The sequence below is a fragment of the Phyllostomus discolor genome, chromosome 11, assembly GCF_004126475.2.
Source record: "Phyllostomus discolor isolate MPI-MPIP mPhyDis1 chromosome 11, mPhyDis1.pri.v3, whole genome shotgun sequence".
Classification (NCBI taxonomy): domain Eukaryota; kingdom Metazoa; phylum Chordata; class Mammalia; order Chiroptera; family Phyllostomidae; genus Phyllostomus; species Phyllostomus discolor.
Genome location: NC_040913.2, coordinates 661,505 through 682,070, shown reverse-complemented (window position 1 = coordinate 682,070; position 20,566 = coordinate 661,505). Strand labels below are relative to the sequence as shown.

General features: G+C 66.5%; 1 protein-coding gene across 3 annotated transcripts; it reads right to left on the bottom strand.

Annotated features, from left to right (window-relative positions):
* Nucleotides 1-95: 95 nt before the first annotated feature.
* LOC118497286 (rho guanine nucleotide exchange factor 4-like) lies at nucleotides 96-20,217 on the bottom strand. Of its 3 annotated transcripts, XM_036011143.1 has the most exons (11): nucleotides 19,720-20,217; nucleotides 12,929-13,071; nucleotides 6,696-6,875; nucleotides 5,734-5,913; nucleotides 5,469-5,648; nucleotides 4,264-4,496; nucleotides 3,923-4,052; nucleotides 2,661-2,795; nucleotides 1,880-2,123; nucleotides 1,190-1,267; nucleotides 96-910 (listed from the first exon to the last, which is right to left on the bottom strand). In XM_036011143.1, exons 1-11 carry the CDS (start codon nucleotides 20,177-20,179, stop codon nucleotides 759-761), a joined length of 2,115 nt encoding a protein of 704 aa, XP_035867036.1. In that variant the 5' UTR covers nucleotides 20,180-20,217; the 3' UTR covers nucleotides 96-758. The 3 variants fall into 3 exon arrangements, with proteins under 3 accessions (XP_035867036.1, XP_035867038.1, XP_035867037.1); XM_036011145.1 differs by lacking the exon at nucleotides 12,929-13,071 and having other exon boundaries at nucleotides 19,720-20,115; XM_036011144.1 differs by lacking the exons at nucleotides 12,929-13,071; nucleotides 19,720-20,217 and adding an exon at nucleotides 9,831-10,660.
* Between the last annotated feature and the right edge of the window lie 349 nt (nucleotides 20,218-20,566).

The following is a 20,566-nucleotide window of genomic DNA, read 5'->3' as shown; positions in this document are numbered from 1 at the left end:
CTCTCCACCAAAGCCCCGAGGCGCACCCCCCACCCACACCTCTGGGTGCCCCTGGGGCAGGGACCCCCAACAGAAGAGGCAGGCTGCAGCCAGGGGCGTCTCCATGAATTTCTTTATGAAACTAAATGTGGGTTCGGGCGGGGGGAGGCAGAGGAGTACGAGCGACCGTCGGCTGCTGCGGGGGCCGGGCGGGGGGCTCTGGGCGGGCAGGCCAGCAGTGGGCCCAGGCACTCTGTCCTCACGGCTTCCCACGCTCCCCCGGGGTAAGGCCACCGTCCTGTGTCCATCCGTTCTCCTTCTGCGTCACCACAAAAGCAGGGTCCCCGCAAACAGAACCAGGTTCTGGAGTCGGCACACAGCCATCGGGGGGTGCTCCCGACAGTGTTCGCTACTGGCGCCAAACCAGGGGAGGGGACCTGGGGGCCAGACAGGCGGGCGGGCTCCGGCCTCCTCCTGCCCGGAGGGACCAGGAGGAGGCGGTGGAATGATGAGAGTCCAGAGCAGAGGGCCCAGGGGCGGGTCCTCTCTTGCGTCAGCCCGGCCTGGGGGGCGGATCCCGGGCCGGGGCCCCGCCCCTCCAGCTGGTGTCTCCTGTGCGTCCGTCGAGGGGGCGGAGCCTGGTGTGTCCCGAGGCAGGAGGCTCTCCCTCGCTCAGCCCTGCTCACTGGCGGTTTGCAGGCCAGGCAGAGGCCCAGGGGTGGGGAGGGCCGGGGGCAGCTGGCGGAGCGGGTCCAGACAGCGTGGCCGGGGGCGCGGTCTCACTTGCGGAAGGGGGCCAGCCGGGAGATGCTGTGCCAGAAGGTGGACGGCTTCCGCTTGGGCTCGGTCAGCACCAGGGCCTGCTGCCGGGGCGGGCTGGTGGGCAGGGCCAGGGGCTTCTGGCGCGTCAGGTAGTAGGGCCGGCCGAGGGCTAGGCAGGAAGGCAGCAGGGTTACACGGGCTCCTAGGGCGGAGCGGGGGCGGGGGGCAGGGGGGTGGGCAGCTCACCCTGTCCTTGTGAGGTGGCCAGGGCACGAGTCTGGCCGCACGCGGACACACGTTCCACCCCCCGGGGCCCCTTGCCAGCCCCTGTGGGAGCAGACACCTGCAAGGGCAGCAGCCACTGGGACCCGAGCCCCGCGGGCTTTGCTCTAGGGTCAGACGAGGTGCCGCCGCAAGGAGGGTGGGGGCGGCACCAGTGCCCGCTCACCTTTGGGCTTCCCGGCCGCCTGCAGTTTGCTGGCCTTCAGCATGGCCTGCTTCCTCTGCCCCTCGGTGATGGAGAAGCCTGGGGGGCAGGGAGGACGGGCCGATGAGCTGCCTGCCAGCCCCTGGCGGCTCTCCCCCGCCCTCCCGGCCTGGGCTTCCTGGCTGGTGGCGCCCCCGTGCGCCCTGCCCGCCTCCAGCTGCTCCGGGGCTCAGCGCCCTGCGTGACCCACTGGCCTTGGCTGTGGGCGGCCGTGGGAACCCCTGGTGCCCCTCGGGGCCTCATCCTTCCTGCCCCCCCCCCCCGGCCTTGTCCTTCCCCGGGTCCCCAGCACGGTCAGTGTCCTCGCTCCCCACTGTGGAGGCCATGGGGCACGTGCACAGGATGGGGACGCCCTGCTCACGTGGGCTTTGCAGGCCGGTGCTGCCTCCACCCGAATTCCCCCAGGGCTTGTGCTGGAAAGGGGACCCCACATCCGTGCCCCCGAGTGCACTGGGTGTGCGTGTGTGTGGTATAAACAGCCCCCCAAAAGGCCAGCAGGCCCACACCCTGGGGCTGAAACCGAGGGTTACTCTGCAGCCTCACAAACCGCGAGGCTCTGGGGCCGCAGGACACGCTGCCCCAGCCGCCGGTGGTGCCTGAGGGACGCGAGGAGGCCCGGCCGTGGTGGGCGGGGCCGCCCGGGGCTCGCACCTGTCTCCTGGTCCAGCCGCACCTGCTCCCGCTCCCGGGCAAAGGCCTGCAGCCAGCGCTGCTTCTGCTCCGGCTTCCGGGCGCACAGCAGGAGGCTCTCGCCCGCGGGGCCGCAGCGCAGCCGGAAGGCGTGCTTGACGCTCACGTGCAGGTCCCTGTCCTTGCAGTCCCCCACGTCCACCACCTCCAGGCCCTCCAGGTCCACCCGGCCCTTGTAGTACAGCACGTCCCGGCGGAGAAGGTCCTGCGGAGACGGCGGGAGCCGCTGGCCAGCCTGCCCCTTCTCCGCCCCGGACCTGGAAGGGCTGGTGGGCCTCCCCCCACGAGCTCACGAGGGCAGAGCGGCCGGTGCGGCCCCAGCTGTGCGCTGGGCCATGAGGAGCCTCCCGCCACCTTCATCAGCTTACCAGCCGCCCTGGGGCCCTCCGAGGGTGCCTGCAGGCTCGTGGGGAAGCAGTGTGGCTGCAGGCGTGGGCCGGGGCCCAGCCCGCAGGGCACAGGAGAGCCCCGGGGAGACCTGGGCTCCCCGACCAGGCCCACGGGCCGAGTTGGGAGAGAGGGATAAGCAGCCCCACAGAGGCGGGGGAGGTGCTGGAGCAGAGCACCTGGGGCTCGGGGTGGTGGAGCCAGGAGACAGGATGTTCTCCACAGCACGGGCCCTGGTCAGGCTGGGAGGGCCCCACGGTCCCCGGGGACCGGGGCGCCCCTGTGTGGGGCTCTGCTCTGGCAGCCGCCTCCAGCCCGCAGGCCCTGCCCCCCGGCGGGGACAGCGGGTCAGCACCTTCTTGCAGTAGACGAGCTGGTGGTCGAAGAGGAAGAACACCCTCTGTTGGCTCCTGGCTTGCGGCGGCTGCGAGACCAGCGTCAGCTCCCCCGAGTGGATGAGCTCCGAGCTCCGGGCCAGGAGGTCTTCCCCCTGGGGGCCCACGGACAGCCAGGGCTCAGCGCCCCCACGCGGGGCCGGGGGGAGGGAACGGGGCCCCTCGGCGCGAGCTGTGAAGCGTGGCCGACCCCGGGAGGCGTCGGTGAGACGCACTCTGACGTGGGGCACGCGGGACGGGACAGAACGCGGGACGTCCCACTGACGGCGTTTCCGCTGACGACGCGCCGAGCTGCGATTCCCGTGTCACTCAGACGGAACGGCCGCGTCGGCTCCAGGGACCACGCTCCCTCTCCGGGGCGGCTGCCAGGGCACACAGACCTCCCGGGGCGCCTGGGGCCTTGGGCCGGCCGGCACCGCCCTCCAGAGCAGTCAGACGTGGCTGAAGGGACACCCCCCACCCCCTCCTGCCGAGGACGGCCTCACAGGGGCCTCTTTGGAAGACCTCCGTCCTCCCCCTAACTTCAGGGTCCGAAGTCCCACCACAGACTTCGAGCTTGCCCCTTTCGGGCCCCCCCACCCCGGGGGCGAGTTTGTTGGGGTCCTCAGCCAGGGCTGGCTTCAGAACCAACCTCCAGAAAAACAGAAGACAACAAAATAACACCCGCAGGGGTCCCGGCTGTTTCTAGGGTGGGGCCCGGGAAGCTGTCTTTCTGTGCCTTCTCATGGCTGGTGGGGGGGGTGTCGAGAAGGGACAGGAATGTCACCGTTAGTCCAGGCCTCTGTGGCGTGGGCGGGTCCAGGGGACCGTGCAAGCCAGAGGAATCGGGGGGGGGGGGGCGGGCTCTGACAGGCGGTGACCTGTTTTTGCTGATGCTGTGGCTGGCCCGAACCCTTCTGTTGGGAGTCCCCAGACCCGGGGGTCTGGCCTGTCCCCTGAGAGCAGCACAGCAGCCCCCCTGTGCCGGGTGGCAGCCCACACTCAGGGAGCCGTGTCCTGCCTCACTCCCGTGGCAGCGCCGGCACCCGCTCGCCCCACCGGACCTGCCCATTGGGCGGCAGTGGCAGCAAAGGCTGGGGGGTGCTCAGGTGTGCCACCTGGGTCCCATCGGCTTCCCCGCCCCCGGCTCCAGGAGCGCGGCCCCTCCCTGGTTTCCAGGAGCCAGTGGGCTGCGAGGCAAGCGGCCCGGCCTGTGGCACGTCCTGGAGCTCGGGGCCCTCACCTCCCAGCCCTCCACGGCGCTCTGCCACTGGGCGATCTTGTCCACGTTCTCAAGCCTCCGTTTCCGCTCGTTGATGAGCCGGGCCACCTTCTTCATGGCGTCCAAGGCGGCTTCCACGTCTTTGAAGTCCCTGCAGCGGAGCCGACGCACTGCAGCGCGAGGAGGGCTGGGAGCCTCCCGGGGCCCCATGCGGAGCGGCATCCCCAGGGCTGGAGCACCCGTCACCCCGGGGGCCCCACAGGCAGAACAGGGAGGTGAGAGCAGGGAGGGCCTCCCTGGCCGCCCTCCAGCGCCCGCGGCGGCGCCCCGCACAGCCGCCTGCCCGCCCCGGCAGCCCCTACCGGTGCTGGGGGTGCGTGTACTTGAGCAGCTCGGCCAGCTGCAGCGGGTACTGGCAGATCTTCTGCACCGGCGTCAGCAGGAAGCCGTCCAGCGAGATGTCGATCATCCTCTGCAGCAGCCGGCAGGCCTCGAAGAAGTAGGTGTACTTGCTGAGCCTGGCGAGCCGCGAGAGCTCCAGGCAGGCGCTGGGGTGGTTGTTGCAGTAGTCGGAGTAGATCTGGAAGTGCGCTTGCTGGGGGCACAGCGGGCCGTCGGGGGGCTGCCCCGCTGCCCTGCCTGCACCGCCCCCCACCCACCCCCGCTCAAGGGCCGGCACGGGCCTCGATGGCACCCAGACAGACACGCGGTCCAGGCCCCTTGCTGGGGCGACACGGTGGTGCTGGTGAGGGCGGCGCAAGGGGGGGTGAGGGGATTACTCGGGTGCCAGGGCCTGCTCCCGCCCAGTGTCCTGCTCCTTCCTCTCAGGGCCCCCCCCCCCCTTCCTTCTCTCTTAAACCTTCGTCTTCCCAGGGCCAGAGGGAAGCCGGGCCGGCCACGTGGTGAGTGGCCCGTGACATCCTGGACTTAGGCGGTCACAGAGGGTGACAGCCGCTGTGGTGCTCACACCAGGTGCGTCAGTGGAGAGCCCCCGCCCACTGCTCGGGGACGGGGCCCCAAAGCCGCCCGCACTCAGGCACCCAGGCCCCCCCATGTGCTCCTGCAGGCACCCAGACCCGGCCACCCCCATTCTGCCGTTGGAGGGAGGTGGCGGGGCCTTCCCAGCATAGTGTCCGACCCACCACGATCACAGGACCGGGTACAGCCTGTGCTTCCTTACCGGGTGGGGTGGGGGGTGTCCCTCTAACCCGGACCCGGCCAGGGGACCTCAGTCACATGCCAGCTGGCGTTGGCCCAGAGGGAAGCACTGAACCACGCACGTGGAAACCCGGAACTCGCTCAGAACAAACAGCCTGGAGCCACTCCACAGCCAGCCAGCCAGCCTCCCTCCCTCTGCCGGGAGGAAAGCCTGGGGCGATCGCAGGCCCCCTGCTCCAAGGGGCCTTCTGGGCCGTGGTCTGTCCCCCCAAAACCAGCGACACTTCTACTCAGTGTTGAAGGGTGAGGACCTTTGGGCAGGTGAGGGGGCGGGCCCTGGAAGCTTCCCGGAAAAGGGGCCCCGCCCCCCCCCCCCCACTCCCGGCGGCAGGGGGCGGGGCGCGCTCACGTGCTCCAGGAAGCAGGCGCCCAGCTCGCTCAGGTGCGGGCGCTCCGGGTCGAACCTCCGCTCCAGCGCCTGCACGAAGGCCGAGTGGCATCGGTAGATGTCCTCGATGTTCCCGAAGATGGTGCGCAGCTGCTCCTCGCTGAACATGTCGGCGCGCCTGCGGCACTGCCTGAGGTAGCCCTGGGGGCGGGCGCGGGTCAGGTCCCCTCCCGCCCCGCTGCGCCCCGCCGTGCCCGCACCGCGCACGCGCGCCCCCCGGCCTCACCTCGCAGATGTCGCGCAGGTGCTTGATGTAGTCGCGCTCGGTGCTGAGGATCTCCCGGATGACGTTGGTGCGCATCTGGTCCCTGCTGCTGCTCTGCGCGCCCGCCCCGCCGTCCTCCGCCCCGCCGGCCCCGGGCCGCAGCGCCGCCTCGTCCGAGGGCTCGTCCTGGTTCACCCGCAGCTGCAGGCGAGGCTGACGGTCAGCACCCCGCGGGCCTGGGCTCCCCTCGCGCCACTCTGAACAGCGCTGCGGACGCAGCCCCCGGCGACCCGGCCGCGATCGGCCTGCTGGGACCGGCCTTCTCTGTGGGCAGCCTGCCCGCCCCGCCGGGCACAGGGCTGCGGACACTTTCTGAGCCAGCCGCGCCTGTCCCTCTGGGCTCTCTGGGGACCCGCGGGAAGTGGACAGTGACCGGCGCTGCCAGCCTTCAGACCATAACTGAGACAGGCCTGGGGTACACGGCGGACGGGTCAGGGAGTCTGGGGGCTCCGCTCCCTACCGCCCGGCCTGGCCCTCTGGAGCCTGCCCTGGACTCCTGCCGTGGACACCAGGGGGCCCCACGGTGGGGCCCTGTGAACTGGGGGCCACGGACTTCACTTGTCCACCCTCCACGCCTTGGCGTTGGCTCCAGGGCTGTCGTGACTGTGCACCCAGTGAGCCCGGCAGGGTGCCCCCACCCCCGGGTGCTTTTGGAAACACCTGCTCATCTGAGGTGGAGGTGCTGGGCTGACAGGCAGGCTCCCCCTGGAGGGGCCCCCACACCTCCCGTCTGACCTGCACCTCTCCTGCTGCTGGGGCCCCGGTGGGAGGTGGGAGGTGGGGGGAGGGCTGTCCCAGCTGCCTGGCTGGCTGTCCCGACCCCCACCCGGCCGGCCTGCCGCCCACAGCCCCGAGGGGACGGTCCGTGGTGCCCAAGGCCACGGCAGCTCCTGAGCAGGACCAGCGGCTCCCGGGGGCCGTACCCGCACGAAGCCGGCCGGAAACCAGCCCTCGCCGTCGGCCCCGCGGCCCCACCACCACTCCCTGTTGGTGGCGTCCATCACTTCCACGACGTCCCCAGCCTTGAAGCCCAGCTCCTGGTCGTCCATGGTGACGTGGTCCCAGAGCGCTTCCGCGCAGACCACACCGCCATCGCTGATGAGCTGCGGGGAAAGCCAGGGACAGCCGGTCAGCGGGGCAAGGCTGCCCTGCCCCTGCCCTCTGCGCCCCACCCCTCAGCAGCCCCGTGGAGGGGCATCCCCCTGAGCCAGGGCTCTCTGGGGGGTCCCCTGGGCGAGCCTGGACCGGCGGGGCTCATGGGGAAGCCAGAAGGGACCTGGACCGCGGGAGCCTGGGTGGGTGCAGAACCGGAGAGCCCAGCGGCACGCGGCTGCCGCCCTGTGAGGGTCCCCCTTCCTCCGTCCCCGCCCGGCCAGCGGTTAAACGGTCGCCCCTCAGCCTCGTCACTTGTCTCTGCTCCGTGACGCTGGGGCCGGGTCACCGCCAGCTGTGTCCTGCTGGGCCTGCCGCTCCCCGTCAGGTCCCCCTGGGCTGACACAGAGGGGACCACAGAGCTGCCTGCGTGTGTGCCTGCTCTCGCCAGGGCTGCTGGGGACCCTGGGCACCGGGCGCTGCGCCTTCCCGAGGGCGGCAGGTCTCCTTGAAGGACCTTGTGCCCACCCAGCTGGAAACACCTGTTCGAGTGCATCCCCTTCCCAGGGACGCCTGGCCCGGGACCACGGCTCCTGGCCACAGTGGACAGGGGAGGACGAGAGGATTGAGCAAGGCCGCCAGAGCGGAGTGGGCCTTCCGCAGGCAGGGAGCACCTCGCGGCCTGCAGGCCTCGGGGGTCTGGCCCGGGGGCTCCAAGGCGGCCTGCACGCGCCGCTGCTCACGTCCCCTCCGGCCAGGGCAGAGACCCGGGTGAGGGTGAGCGCCAGGACTGGGGGCGGCGGTGGCCTCATCGCCACGCGTGTGAGCATCGGGACTTAAAACACTCTGCGTGACGAGTGGCCGAGACCGTGGAGCTTCTTGGGTAAACTGAGGCTCGGGTCCCGTAGGGAACAAAACCCCTTGCTCGAGCTCTGTGGTGCCGGTCCTGGAGACGCGGGGTCCTAACAACCGCCCCCCACCTTGCCGCACAGCCCCTGGCGTGCACCTGCCCGCACACGCGCTCGCACGCTCGCCCGAGGACACCGCAGGTGGGGCCCCTGAGACGACGCTGGGGCCCCCGTCCACCCGCAGTCCACAGCAGCGGCACGCACGCCTGCAGGGCAGCTTGGGGGCGGCCCCGGCGCGGGGCCCAGGGGGAGGCAGGGACACCGACACACCCGCCGGCCTGCTGCACGCTCCCCCTCCCCCGGGGGCTCCCGCCTGGCAGGACCCAGGTCAGGCACCTCCCCCGCCCCGGCTTTCCTCGAGGGACCCCCAGTGGAGCCCCTCTCGTACAGCCCGGCACACCTCCCCCCTGCATTTCCCCGCCAGCCCTGCACCTGTGTGGTCCTGCATATCAGGACGGAAGCCCCCTCCTCAGGCGCTCCTTGCCAGAGCTGGCTGGACCCCACAAAGCATGGCTGACCCCGACTGTTCCCCAAGCCTCTGTCCTCAGGACCAAAAAACCACCGGGAGCACCCTGGAGCGCAGAGGCTCCGGGGACTTGCGACAGGGGACCCAGCAGGCCACGGAGACCAGGCGGCCGGCCCCTGCACCCGAAGGGAACAGGGAGACACAGGCCAGCCCACGTGAGGCGCCCTGCTCTGCAGCCGCCTGGGAGCAGCCCCCGGCCCCCAGCCCCGGGGCTCCCCACATCATCCCACATAGCCCTCCCCTCCCCCTTTGGAAAGCAGGATAAAAACTTGGCCCCTGCATTTTCTTCTCTCTGAACCCCTCCCCAGCCGACCTCGCTGACCGCTGCGGGGAAGGGCACGGGCGGGCGCGGCACAGACACGGGGCTTCCCCCGGAGCCGCGGTTCCCTGTGCCGGTCACAGCCCCATGCCCGTCCTGCCCAGTCACCTGGAAGCCCTGGGGGGGGGGGGGGGCAGAGGGATTAGTCGCCTTGTCACTTCCTTGTCACCGCGTCTGGCCAGAGGCACTTGGTAGGCACACGGGCAGGAGCAAGTGCCCTGGGTCGGGGTCCCCCCAGTGACAGTGCTGGCCACAGGGCTCTCGTGTAGACCCGCAGACGGGGGTCCTCGGGTGAGTCGCAGTGACGACAGTCACCGTGTATGCGAGTCACGGAGACATCACAACTCCCCAGGCGGGAGTAGCGTCCTGCCGCCAGGGCCCCCGGGAGGCCGCCGGGGCCCACCACGTGGGGTGGGTTTCGCGCAGAGGCCCTCTCTTACCGGCAGCTGTCCCGGGTGCAGGCGCTCGGAAGCCAAGAGGACAGCGCGGGCCGAAGGGGGGGCTCAGGCTCACTCCTGGCCAGGCGGCGGGGAGACACGCTGGCCCTGGGGTGTGGGGGGCTTTATGTGGGGCAGGTGAGGGGCTGTGCTGCGTGAAGTCGTGCCCCTGAGATTCTGACAGGCCCGGGGAAGCCGGACTCTGCCCCAGAGTGCCCCCTGAGGACCACCGGCCCCCCTTCCCACTGCGCCCCGTCTGGCGGAGAGCCGCAGTTGCCACCGCAACCTGGAAACGCAGCTCGCAGGCACATCAGCAGCGGGGCTGGAGGCTGTTCAGAGCGCGGAGTGGGGGGTGGGGGGGCGCTAAGCGACACCGCGGATCTTGAGACCGAAAATGGGGAAAGCCGGTAACACGTGCAGAAGAGCCCGCTCGTCGTCCAGACAGCTCTTCCAGCCACACAGGAGCGCAGGCCCGGGGCGCAGTTCCCAGACACCCGCAGCAACCGCGGCCAGAGCGGCACCCGCATCTCCGGGTGCCCACGGCGATGCGCCATTTTAGCCACCCGCGCGCGCGCTCACTACGGATGCCAGAGGGAAGGACCGGTGCACATGGGCCACCACACCCCGGAGTCGCTGAACGCCGCGTTCCCCCCGGCAGCGTTGGGGGTGGGGGGGTTAGGGTCACAGAGTCGGGAGCCGGGAGCACGGGGACACCGCCGGCCGGGGCTGCAGGGGGAGAAGCGAGGCCAGGGGTGCGCCATGGCAGCGCCACTCACCCGGAGGAGCCGGGTGCGGGGCCTTGGTGGTCAGCGGAAGGCCAGCAGGAAGACCAGCACGACGTTGATGAGGACCAGGAGCGCCAGCACGGCGAAAACCACCACGCGCTGAGCGCCGGGCGGCAGGTTGCAGCGCAGCACCGCGCGCAGGGCGCTCCCGGGGGCCGCGGGGCGATGCCGGGCCTGCGGGACCCTGGCCATTGCTCGGGGCCTCCGCTCGGCACCGGAGATCCCGCGGCGCAGGGACACTAGCGAGCGGGGCCAAGAGCGCCCGGAGGGGGCGGAGCCGCCGTGCGCCCTGCCGGCTTCTTCTGCGCAGCCGGCACGTGCGCGCCAGGGCTCCCAGCCCCAGCCCCGCACCGAGGCGGGGCGGGCGAGTGATGGGGACTCCAGCGAGCGCAGGCCCCTGACCTGGGCGACTCCGTGGGAGGCTCAGGGAACCGGGAGGGCCAGGTGCATGGAGGGTGGCTCCCGGGTGCCGTGGGGCCTGGCAGACACCCGCGTACCTGAGCCAAGGGGCTGGGCCAGGGCGTCTGATTCCTGGACCAGGACTGACAGCAGCCCCAGACTCCGCAGAGGAGTCAATGCGGCTCTGACAGGACGGGGCACTGGCCATCCAGCCCCACGGCGGGACAGGGCCGTGGGGCCCGGATTTGCACCCCGGGTGGACGGAGGCGCTCCAGGGCTGCTGCGACTCAGGATCCTCCTCACGGACCCTGCCCATCAGGGCATCATTCTGTCCTTGCGGAGAAGCAGCTGGCTTCTTCAGCTGCTGACCACCCCGCCCCCGGTTTTGTGGCGGTACAACTGACAAATAAAAATTGTTCTCATTTCAGGCGTGCGACTTGATGTTCTGACACACACACACACACACACACACAGGAGGTCAAACGACCACCGCACTGCAGCCGGTCACCACCCCCGCCCCCGGAGCTCTGTGGCCCCAGCACATTTCAGGCTGACAGTGGTCACCGCGCTGTGACTGCATCCCCAGGGCTCATCCTCCACACACAACGGCCACTTCGCACCGTGTGGCCGACCCCTCCCTGTTTCCTCCCTCCCAGGGCCCCCCAGCAGACACCGGTCTGCTCTCTGCTTCTGAACTGGGCTCAGGCTCCACACGGGAGAACACACAGGGATTGTCTGATGTGCCTTGTGACTCTGCTGGGCAGTGTCCTCCTCCGGCTCCACCCCTCTGCTGTGACAAAGGGCAGGACTTCCTTTGTGTGTGTGTTTTTTTTAAGGCTGAATAGTACTTCGCTGCACCTGTGTGCCCGGCCACCGAGACCCGTCCGTCTGCGGAGGGACACGCGTGGTCCTGGGCCTCGCTCACTGCGCAGAGCGCCGCCGCGAGCACGGAGGGCCGCTGGCTCTCCGAGATTCTGGCTCCGTCCTTTGGGACGTGCACCCGGCAGGCGGATTGCTGCGTCACGTGGTAGATGGTTTCCCCTTTCGGAGGGACCTCCGCGCTGTTCTCCACAGTGGCCGCACCACGGAGACAGGCTCCGCCTGCCTGCCCAGCCCCCGACGGCCCCACACCCTCTGCGCCGCCGTGCTCTGGGGCCGGGACGTCACCCAGCACACGTTGCATACCCAGCATGTGAGTCACACGCGTGCAGCACACACCTACTCACGCCACACCCACACCCTCCCCGTGCGCATGCGTGCGGGCACACACTCGCGCCTAGCTGCCCGCAGGGGCACCCCGCCGTGGTCCCCCGGCGTCCCCTGCCCTCCAGGCCCCAGGGTTCGGGTTCCCTCCTGCTCAGGACACTGACAAGTGCTGTCCCCTGCGGCCACCACGGACAAGCGGTGGTCACAATCTAGAACACGACCCTCACGTGTCCTTGAAAACAGCACAGGCGGATGGACACGTGGTCCCGCAGCAAGCCCAGCACCACTGAGCATGCGCCTCCCTCTGACCTCCGCCCTCTCTGTCATTTCCGGGGAAGAGTTCGCGCTGAGCCCCAGCAAGCCTTCCCGCCGAGGTGGCTGGGAGAGCCCAGGGGCCCGGAGCGTGCAGGGGGACGCTGATGCTCCCGGCCTGCGGGTCGGTCGGTGCAGAGCCCCCTTCTCCGCCTCCTGGGGGTTTCTGATACAGTGAGTCTCTGCCGCGCTGCCCGCCAGTCGTAGCGGGGGCCGCCTGTCCCAGGTACCCCCAACGCCCAGGCACGGCGAGCCTCCCGCGGCCCCCGCAGCCGGGCTCAGGGGCCGCACCCACCCACCCCGAGGAAACAGGCCCAGAGGAGGGAAGGACTCGCTCCGCGCCAGTCCTCCACTGGCCAGGGGCCGGGCGGGAGTCTGACCCAAGGAGGTGGGCCCTCACTCAGCCCCAGGCCCTGTCTTCACGCCAGCCCGCCCCTCTCAGGGCACTTTTCTGGGGCTTATTCTGGGGGGCACACTGTGGGTCCAAGGCAGACAAGGGCCCTGGGAAGCCCTGGGTGCTCTGAACGGGAGACAACAGCCCCACCCTGTCTGCTCGGTGACCTCCAGCACCAAGACGGACCTTTGAACCAACAGGACACAGACTCTCCATACGATGCACAGTCTGAAGGACCCGCATTTCCCGGGGCCAGGTGTCTGCAGAGCCGTCCTGACTCCTGGCTTTCCCTGTGCAAAGCATCTCAGCAGGCCAAGGCAGGCCGAGAAAGGCAGTTTCCATAGCAACAGCAGTAACTTTGAGCTCTCCGCACAGGAAAGCAATCAGCGTTCCCCGCGCCTCATCCCGGTCCTGCCCAGACGACTTCTAGGAGGGTCAGGGGCCCCCTCCTTCCAAACTGAGCTTCTGGCAGCCGGGATGGCTTTCCAGGCACCACTCGTCCGGACAGACCAGCACTCTTACACCTGCGGTCCCGGATGGCCTGCCTGCTACTCCAGGTCGGTCCCCTGCAGGCCCAGAGGGCACCGGGGGGAGCCCTGTCCGTGGGCAAGGTCTGAGGATGGACTCCCTTTCCTGAAGGGAGTGCCCCGGGCCGAAACTGCGCCCTGTGCTTGCGGCACAGAGACCGCAGATGCGCAGGCCGGCGGAGCACGCCGGAGCCAGCGGGACAGCGGGCCGTCCCACCCAGCCCCACCCTTCACCCCCAGCCGGGCCCTACCTCATTGATGGCCAGCTGCTCGCCGCCGCCGCCACCAGGGTGGCTGTAGTGGTGGCCGGAGCTGTGCAGGTCCTCGTAAAGGTCCTCCTCACTCCCGGTCTTGTCGGCATGGATGGCCACATCCAGGGCTCCATCTGGGATGGCTGGAAGGGCAGAGACCAGTTGGCAAGGAGGAGCGGGCAGCGGGGTGGAGGAGGGTCACGCGCAAGAAGACACAAAACTTTTCAGGATAGCCCTGGCCTGTGTGGCTCAGTGGATTGAGCACTGGCCTGTGAACCAAAGGGTCACCGAGTCCCAGTCGGGGCACATGCCTGGGAGCAGGGAGAAGGCCTGACGCCAGTTTCTTGAACCCCCGTTGCTGCAAACACTCGGTCTGGCCGAGAGTGCACCAGCCAGCATTCACACCACGGTGACCATGCACTGCTCGGTCCCTACCGACCGCGTGAGCACGGGACCACAGGTATCTGCTGCGGCCCGCACTCCGCATCCCCGCCACTGGGTCCAGTTCAAAACCACCGGCCAGTGTGCCACGTGGAGTATAAGGCCCTTCAGAAGCAGGCTCGCAGTTTATGACGGAATGAAAGCAATAGCATGAGATGTATGTGTGTAGTACAGCCACACAAGTACACATTATATACACGCAGCTGCAGTCTGGAAAGTAATAAGCACGCACGGCACTGCTCATCCTGCGTAAGACAAACACCATGATCGTGGAATTCAGCCTCCGGCATGTCCTGCCCCAATCCTGTTCCCTCCTGTCTCCCTTGGAGAAATGTCGAATATTCCCAACTTCGTATATGTCACACGCTTGTCTTCGTTTCAGCGTTTATCTCCGTTGAGCTTTGCCTGGCTTGACCTCACACAAATGCAGTCACTCGCTGGGTTTCTTCGCTGACCGGCTTTTGTTCCTCTCCTGCCCCGTGGCTTCGGTTGACTCACTCTCTCTGATGTGCCGTCTTGCCTTTTGTGACTAGTTCGGACTTTACATCGTGTTTCCCGCATCGTGGCTGCCGCCGTGAACCCGTCGGAGCACCAGGGAGTCTCGCCCACTGCGCCCACGCTGGCGGGAGGGGCGGGTCCTCACGCTGAGCGCGCAAACAGCTGGCAAGATCATTGGACGGAAGAAAGGCGCCCCCTCCCTCCTGTGCCGGTTGGGGGCGGGGCCGGGGAAGGCCGCACACGCTCCATAGAAGTCAGAACCGTGCAGGTGGAGGTGCTGGACCAGAAGGCCTGTCCGTCCCGCCTGGGGAGGGAGGGATTGACTGGGAGGTGGACCCCACTGAGGTGTGAGGAGTTTGGGAAGTTGACTGGACCTTTTGAGAAAGCACTTGGTCTGTCCCAGGCCCAAGTTAATGTCATTCCAGGAGAAAAAGAGAGGGTCACTGGTATGCCAAACTATTCCCCAAAGCTATTCTAGCTATTAATTTTTAAAAGATTTTATTTACTTTTAGAGAGAGGGGAAGGGAGGGAGAGAAACATCCATGTGTGGTTGCCTCTCGAGCGCCCCCAATGGTAGGCCTGGCCCGCAACCCAGGAATGGGCCCTGACTGGGAATCGAACCGGCGGCCCTCTTGGTTCGCAGGCCGGTGCTCAATCCACTGAGCCAAGCCAGCCAGGGCCATCCTAGCAATTTAGGATTCAGCATGTATGAATGCTCCACTGCGAACATCAGCAATTGGAAACCGCGTTTAAACTGACGTTGAGAAGCTAGAAGAGAGAACGCTCCAGGCGCACTACTGACCCCTGCGCGAAGAGAGGCGCCTGGCACCTCGGACAGGAAGTGATGCGACCTCGTCTCAGCGGGAGAGACAGCAAGTCCCCCTGGCCCAGTAACCGCTCAGCCTCAGGGGGGCGCTGTCCCTCGGCCAACCGGGAGTCACGAACCTTCAAACTTCCAGCTTCCTCCAACGGACTCTTTGTCACCACGGCCCCTCCCAAGCCCAGGAGAGAGGCTCCTCTCCTTTCTGCGCACTTACCTGAGCACTGCCATTAGACCACGTGTCCCGGTGGCAGTTTTTATTTATTTTTTAATTAAATTTATGGCGTGACGTTGGATAATAAACTATACCAAATTGCAGTTTTAATTTTTTATTTCATTTGTTTGTTTTTGGTTCCAGAGCGAGAGAAAGGGAGGGAGGGGAACAGAAAGAAAGAGAGAAACACTGAGGTGAGACAAACATCCATCAGGTGTCTCTCGTACACACTCAGACTGGGGGCCAAACCTGCAACCTAGGCATGTGTCCTGACCGGGAATCAAACCCACAACCTTTCGGTGTAGGGGAGGACACTCTAACCAACTGAGCCACACCAGCCAGTGTCAAATTGCAGAAAGAGAAAGAAAAGAAGGAAAAAAAGAAAAGAGAAAAGAAAAGAAAGCTACCACAGCTGTGTGTACATCAAGGCAGACATCAAGGCAAATGAGTTATTAGAGATAAAGAGAAACAATTTAATGGCGAAAAGTTAATATTGGGTGAAGTTATAATGAAATCTAAATTTGTATGCTCCTAATGACATAAAGCCAACTGAAAAATTTAAAGTCCTAGTGGAAGATTTAGGCTACTTTTCCCAGCAACTGGTAGAACGAGCAGAAACATAAATACAGCAAGAAGATTGGACTTAAATACTATCTCCTGTGTTCAACAAGGACAGCATACATATTGATTTCAAGTATATATGAAATACTACTATGAAAATAAACCCAGTTTTGACAAATTTAAAAGGGTTGGAATCATGCAGGGGTTTTTTTGGTCATTATGCAAATAAGTCAGAAGTTAATGACAAAAAGCTAGCTAGAAAATCCATATAGCTATAAATTAGTAATATACTTGTAAATAACCCACAGGCCACAGCAAAAAAAAATATTTCAGTAGAAATTAGAAAGTGTTTTTTTTTTAATGTTAGGATTTCTTTTTATATATATATATTTTTTATTTATTTATTTTTAGAGAGGGAAGGGGGGGAGAGAGAGAGAGAGGGAGAGAGAGAGAGAAGCATCAGTGTGTGGTTGCTGGGGGTTATGGCCTGCAACCCAGAAATGTGCCCTGGCTGGGAATCGAACCTGGGACACTTTGGTTCCCAGCCCGCGTTCAATCCACTGAGCTATGCCAGCCAGGGCTTAGAAAGTGTTTTGAACGGAATGATTATTACAACACTATAAAAACCTCTGGAATGCGACTCACTTTGCTCAAGCCTGTACTGGGAGAGAGAGAGGGCAGCCATGTCTTTAAGCCTACTCATCGTGACTGACACTTGGTTTGGGGAGAGAATTCTTAGCCCCTTGGAGTCCTCCTTCTCCTGGTTCTCACTGGTGCTGCTCATGAGCAGGCTTCCGACCCGGGGTCACTCCGTGGTGGGTAGTCCGGCTCCTCTCTGTCTCTCTCTCGTTATTCTCTGTGTCTCCTCTGTCTTCGGCGTCCTGCAGCCTCACCGAGGGGGGGGGGGGCGCATCGTGTTCACCGGGTTACAAATTCCCCCCTTTCGCCGGGGTTGGAACCCGTGCAGCCTTCACGCACCCTTCACGCACGGCCTCTCACTCTTGAACACACGTAGGTGGATGAACGTTTCTGAAATGCCCCGAGGTCTCCCTAGAGACTGATTGTTAGGTGATTTCCCAATTCAATCAGTATTTAATCTTTTTTTTTAACCAACTCATGTACATTCTCAGACTGAATGAGCTGATGTAAATGTCACCCTCTGTCCCTCCATGTCAGGTTCTAATGCTCAAGGAGAGTTTTAATTTTCTTGCCCAGAACCCAACCAGGAGTCGAGTGGAATAAAAAAAATGCATCTTCCACTGACAGTCCAGCTCTTAGCAGGTCCCGGTTTTGTGTAAGGGTTTTGGTCCCCTCTCCCAGCCTTGCGGAGGGACAAGACCCGATGTTCCCCTCCCAAGCGGATAAGAGCAGCTCCAGCAGCTGTGTTCTCGGCAAAGCGCCCCTCTGCCCCCGCCCCCCGCCCCCGGCTACGGTGTCGGCTGGCGTGACCACAGCTCTGGCCCCCCCAGCCTCCCAGTACCCACGCCTGGGAGCTCCCTGCCATCCCCAGGAGTCCAGACAAGCGATAAGGTAACGCCTGCTGTGCCCTGGGCGCCCCGCGGCGAGGTTCCTGGCAGACGAGTGTCTCAAGTTCATCATCTTGCAGAGCCGAGAGCTGTCATTCTCCCTCGACCAGCACAGAGAGGCCAGCTGAGCCGCAGCTCCGACGGCTGCCAGCTCACCAGGGGGCTAACGAGAAATTAAGTCTGCGTTCAACAGGGAAAAATCACGACGCCTTGCCGTGTAAGATGTCAGATTGGTGAACTTCTTCCTTTTTTTTTTCACCAACGACTAAGATACCATTCTACCTGCAAATGTTTCACGTGCCTCTTTCTGCTGTTGATAACACAGACCCACTCTCCGCACCCAGACACAGAGAAACAGAACTGGGCTAGGCAGAGAGGAGGCTAAATCCGGGTGGAGTCGACTTTCATCAGGGGAAGAAGATGATGAAACCAGCTGCTCGAACCCCGAGCCAGCCCCGATGCAGAGGCCGTTCCCTGCATGGGCTCACCTCCGGCGCCTCGGCCCCTCGAGGCCACAGCTGCTGGGACGGCGGCCCCAGTTTCACGTTGCACCCACTGACCGTGGTCCTTTGAGGAAGCAGGAAAAAAGATGAAATACTCACTAAGCGTCCAGTGTGGGCCAAAGACGGTGCCAGAAACTCTCCATTCAACATGCCAGCCAGTGAAGTGTCATCCGTCCTATCTCGGAGACGAGGAAATTCAGGCTCCGGAGCGACAGCCTGCGCAAGGCCGGGCAGCTCGCGGGCTGAGCCAGGGTCTGCTCTCGGGCGGGTCTGCCTCTTTCCTCCGTCACTCCCGAGCGTGGCACGTAGCCACAACAGTCCCGTTCTAGAGTGGTGCCCATATCCTGCCGCCTGAGCGCCTCAGGGCTTAATCGTCTCCCGGAAACCAGCTGAGAGAAGCCTTCCTGGATCCACCCGGCTCCACGCGCCTGCTGGCAGTGCCCGACACCAGTGCTGCTGGTGACCCATGCGCGTGGGGGCAGAGGGTAAATCGGTGATTTAGAATTCTTCCCCCTCTGCCCCTGAGGTTGGAGAGGGACCGGCGTGGCCCCAGCACAGGTGGGACGCTGCCTATGCGCTCAGCAACGCCGGCGCACGTGGGCTGTTCCAACCTCACGTGCTTTCCACGCCGTCCGGCTCTGAGCGCCTCCAGGGGCGGCCTTGGGTCTCAGCGTCTACCTCGCCCCCACGTCCGCCCACCCCAGGCCTTCGCGCGCGCAGAGCTGTTATCTCCGAAACACCCAGACTGCCTCCGGCCCCCCCGGCTGGTTTGGGTTCTCAGGATTGCCTTAAAAACCCAGGTCTGTCTGGCCCTGTCCATCCGCCTTACGCCTGCCCTGGGCAGGAGGAAGGAATGGGGGCGCGCGGCTCCCCCCGCCCCCGCCCGCCGCCGCTGCGCAGTGGAGCAGGTAACCCTCCCGACGCTGGACGGGGAGGAAGGGGTCGTTCCCCAGTTCGCGTAAAGCGCCACTTCGGAGTTCTCTCGCCGGAGTTCTGAAACTGAGGGGGGCTCTACTCAGGCACCCCCGCCCCCGCGAGGACGGGAAAGCGAGTTCTCAGGGGACGTGGGGTGGGGCAGGCGCGCGCCGCACGATCCTGGGAAACCCTTCGCTGGAGGAGCCTCCCGCAGCCTCGCCGTTCGCTTCTTCCACGTCCCTGCGTGGGTTTGGGGACCAGGCAGTGGGCGTCTCAGGGCAGCTCCTTCGCCGCGCGGAGCCCGCTGACTTCGGCGCCGAGTCCAGATGCCGTGTCCACCGGCCACGGCGCTCTCAGGACTCACGCAGGAGCCCTTCACTCCACTCTTCCCGACAGGGCCCCACGTAGCGTGGGCTCCGTGGGAGGGGGGCAGGTGCTCAACCCCGCAGTCTGCACGCCCCCTCCCCGCGGCTCCCGCCCCCTCCGCCGCCTCCTGGGGCTCCGAGCCCCACCCTCGCGGGAGCGTAACCGGGCATCACCCCTCCCCCCCCCACCACTCTGCCGGCAGCCCCTGCTCCCCTTCACAGCTTCCACTGTAGGGCTCCAAACGGACCTGTGGAGCGTTTCCAACAAGTGAACTATAAAGAATCCCGTTTAGCAAGCCATCACGGGGCACCCGTCCTAAACCCCCTCTGGGCCTCCTTGCTTAATTAATATTTGGGATCCAGGTCTCGCCGCGAGGACGCAGAACCCGGCCCTCCTGGTAGAAAGGGCAGCCCTAGGCGTAGTGCAAGGCCCCGGGGGGGACTCCGTGGCTTTCGCGTCCCGGGGAAGGTGCGCTGCTTGTTTCGGAGGGTCCCCGACAAGCGCCCGCTCTGGGCCGGGGGCCTCAGACACCCTGAATCCCGGCCCCTCCGGGCCAGCGAGCCCCCAGCCCCGCGCCCCCCGCTTTACAGAGGTCACGCGGCTGCAGCCCCGGAAGTCAGGCCCGCGCTGCGGCCAGGAGCAGCGGGCGACGGCACCGAGCCCCAAACACCCCGCTTCCCGCGGGAGGAGGCGCCCTGCCTCCGGCGGGCTGCCCGGCGGTGCGTGAGAGCGACGCGGCGGGAACAGGGAGCCACCGGTGGGAGCGGGTGAAGGGAGGGCCCGGCGGTGGCGGGTGGTGGTGGGAAATCTGGAGAGACGCAGGAACAAGCATCAAGGAGCAAAGGAAGAGGAAGCGGAGGCGCAGAAAGGGGGAGGCCGCCCGGCGGGGGCAGGGGCCGAGGGCTCGAGGGGCGCGCGGGCGGCGCGGAGGCGGGCGGCGCGCTTACCGGCGGCGGCCGAGCGCAGGCTCTCCAGGCTCCAGGAGCGCGACCGCGCGCCGCGCAGGCCCCCGCGGCCGCCGCACACCACGCCGCTGCTGTCGGAGTCGGAGGCCGGGGACAGCCCGGCGCTGCTGCCGCCGCCGCTGCTGCTGCTGGTGCCCAGGTCGCCGCTCGTCTGCCCGCTGGACTCGCTCGGGCACTGCTGCGCCCTCCCGCACGGGGGCTCGAGCTCCAGCCACAAGCTTGCGGGAGGCTGGGCCGCGGGCCACGGCGCGGGGGACTCGGAGGCGACGGCGGCGGGGCTGCCGGGCGATGGAGCCAGCGAGCCCGGGCCCGGGCCGGCGCCCGCACCCGCATCCTCAGCGCCGTCGGAGGGCGAGGGGCGCGCTGGCGGCCCCGCGGCGCCCTCGGCTCTGTCCTCCGCTGCGTCCCCGCCGCGCGGCCGCCGCTCCGGGCTCCCGGACATCCTGGGGCTCCGCCGCCGCCGCTGCGGCTGGGACTCTGCGGGCGCCCACCCGGCAAGCGCACCGGCTGCCCGCCCGCGCCCGCCCGCTCCCGCCGCCCCGGGGCGCTGAGCGGCGGCGGCGGAGGCCGCGCAGACCCGGTCGGCACGCGCTCACGCAGGCGCGCACGCAGACCCGGAGCGGCGGGGCGGGCGCGGCGCTGGGCCTGGACGGCCGCCGGCCCTCGTGCGTGGGCGCCCCGCCGCCGGCGTTCGCACGCGTGGGGCACCGCAGGGTCCTCCTCGCGAGGGACGCGCAGTCATCCCAAGGCCACGGTGGTGAGTGGAGCTGGCGGGCCCGCGCTTTGATTCCCAAGGATGCGGCTTGGATGCGGCGGGCCGCGCGCCCAA

Bases quoted from the DNA above. Each gene is read 5' to 3' on its own strand.
- LOC118497286 (XM_036011143.1), bottom strand. From the start codon at position 20,179: ATGTCCGGGAGCCCGGAGCGGCGGCCGCGCGGCGGGGACGCAGCGGAG. The intron at 6,876-12,928 runs GTAGGGCCCGGC...CTTTCCCCGCAG, and splicing joins AGCAGCTGGCCATCAATGAG to CTCATCAGCGATGGCGGTGT. The intron at 2,796-3,922 runs GTGAGGGCCCCG...GTGGGCCCCCAG, and splicing joins GCGCCGTGGAGGGCTGGGAG to GGGGAAGACCTCCTGGCCCG.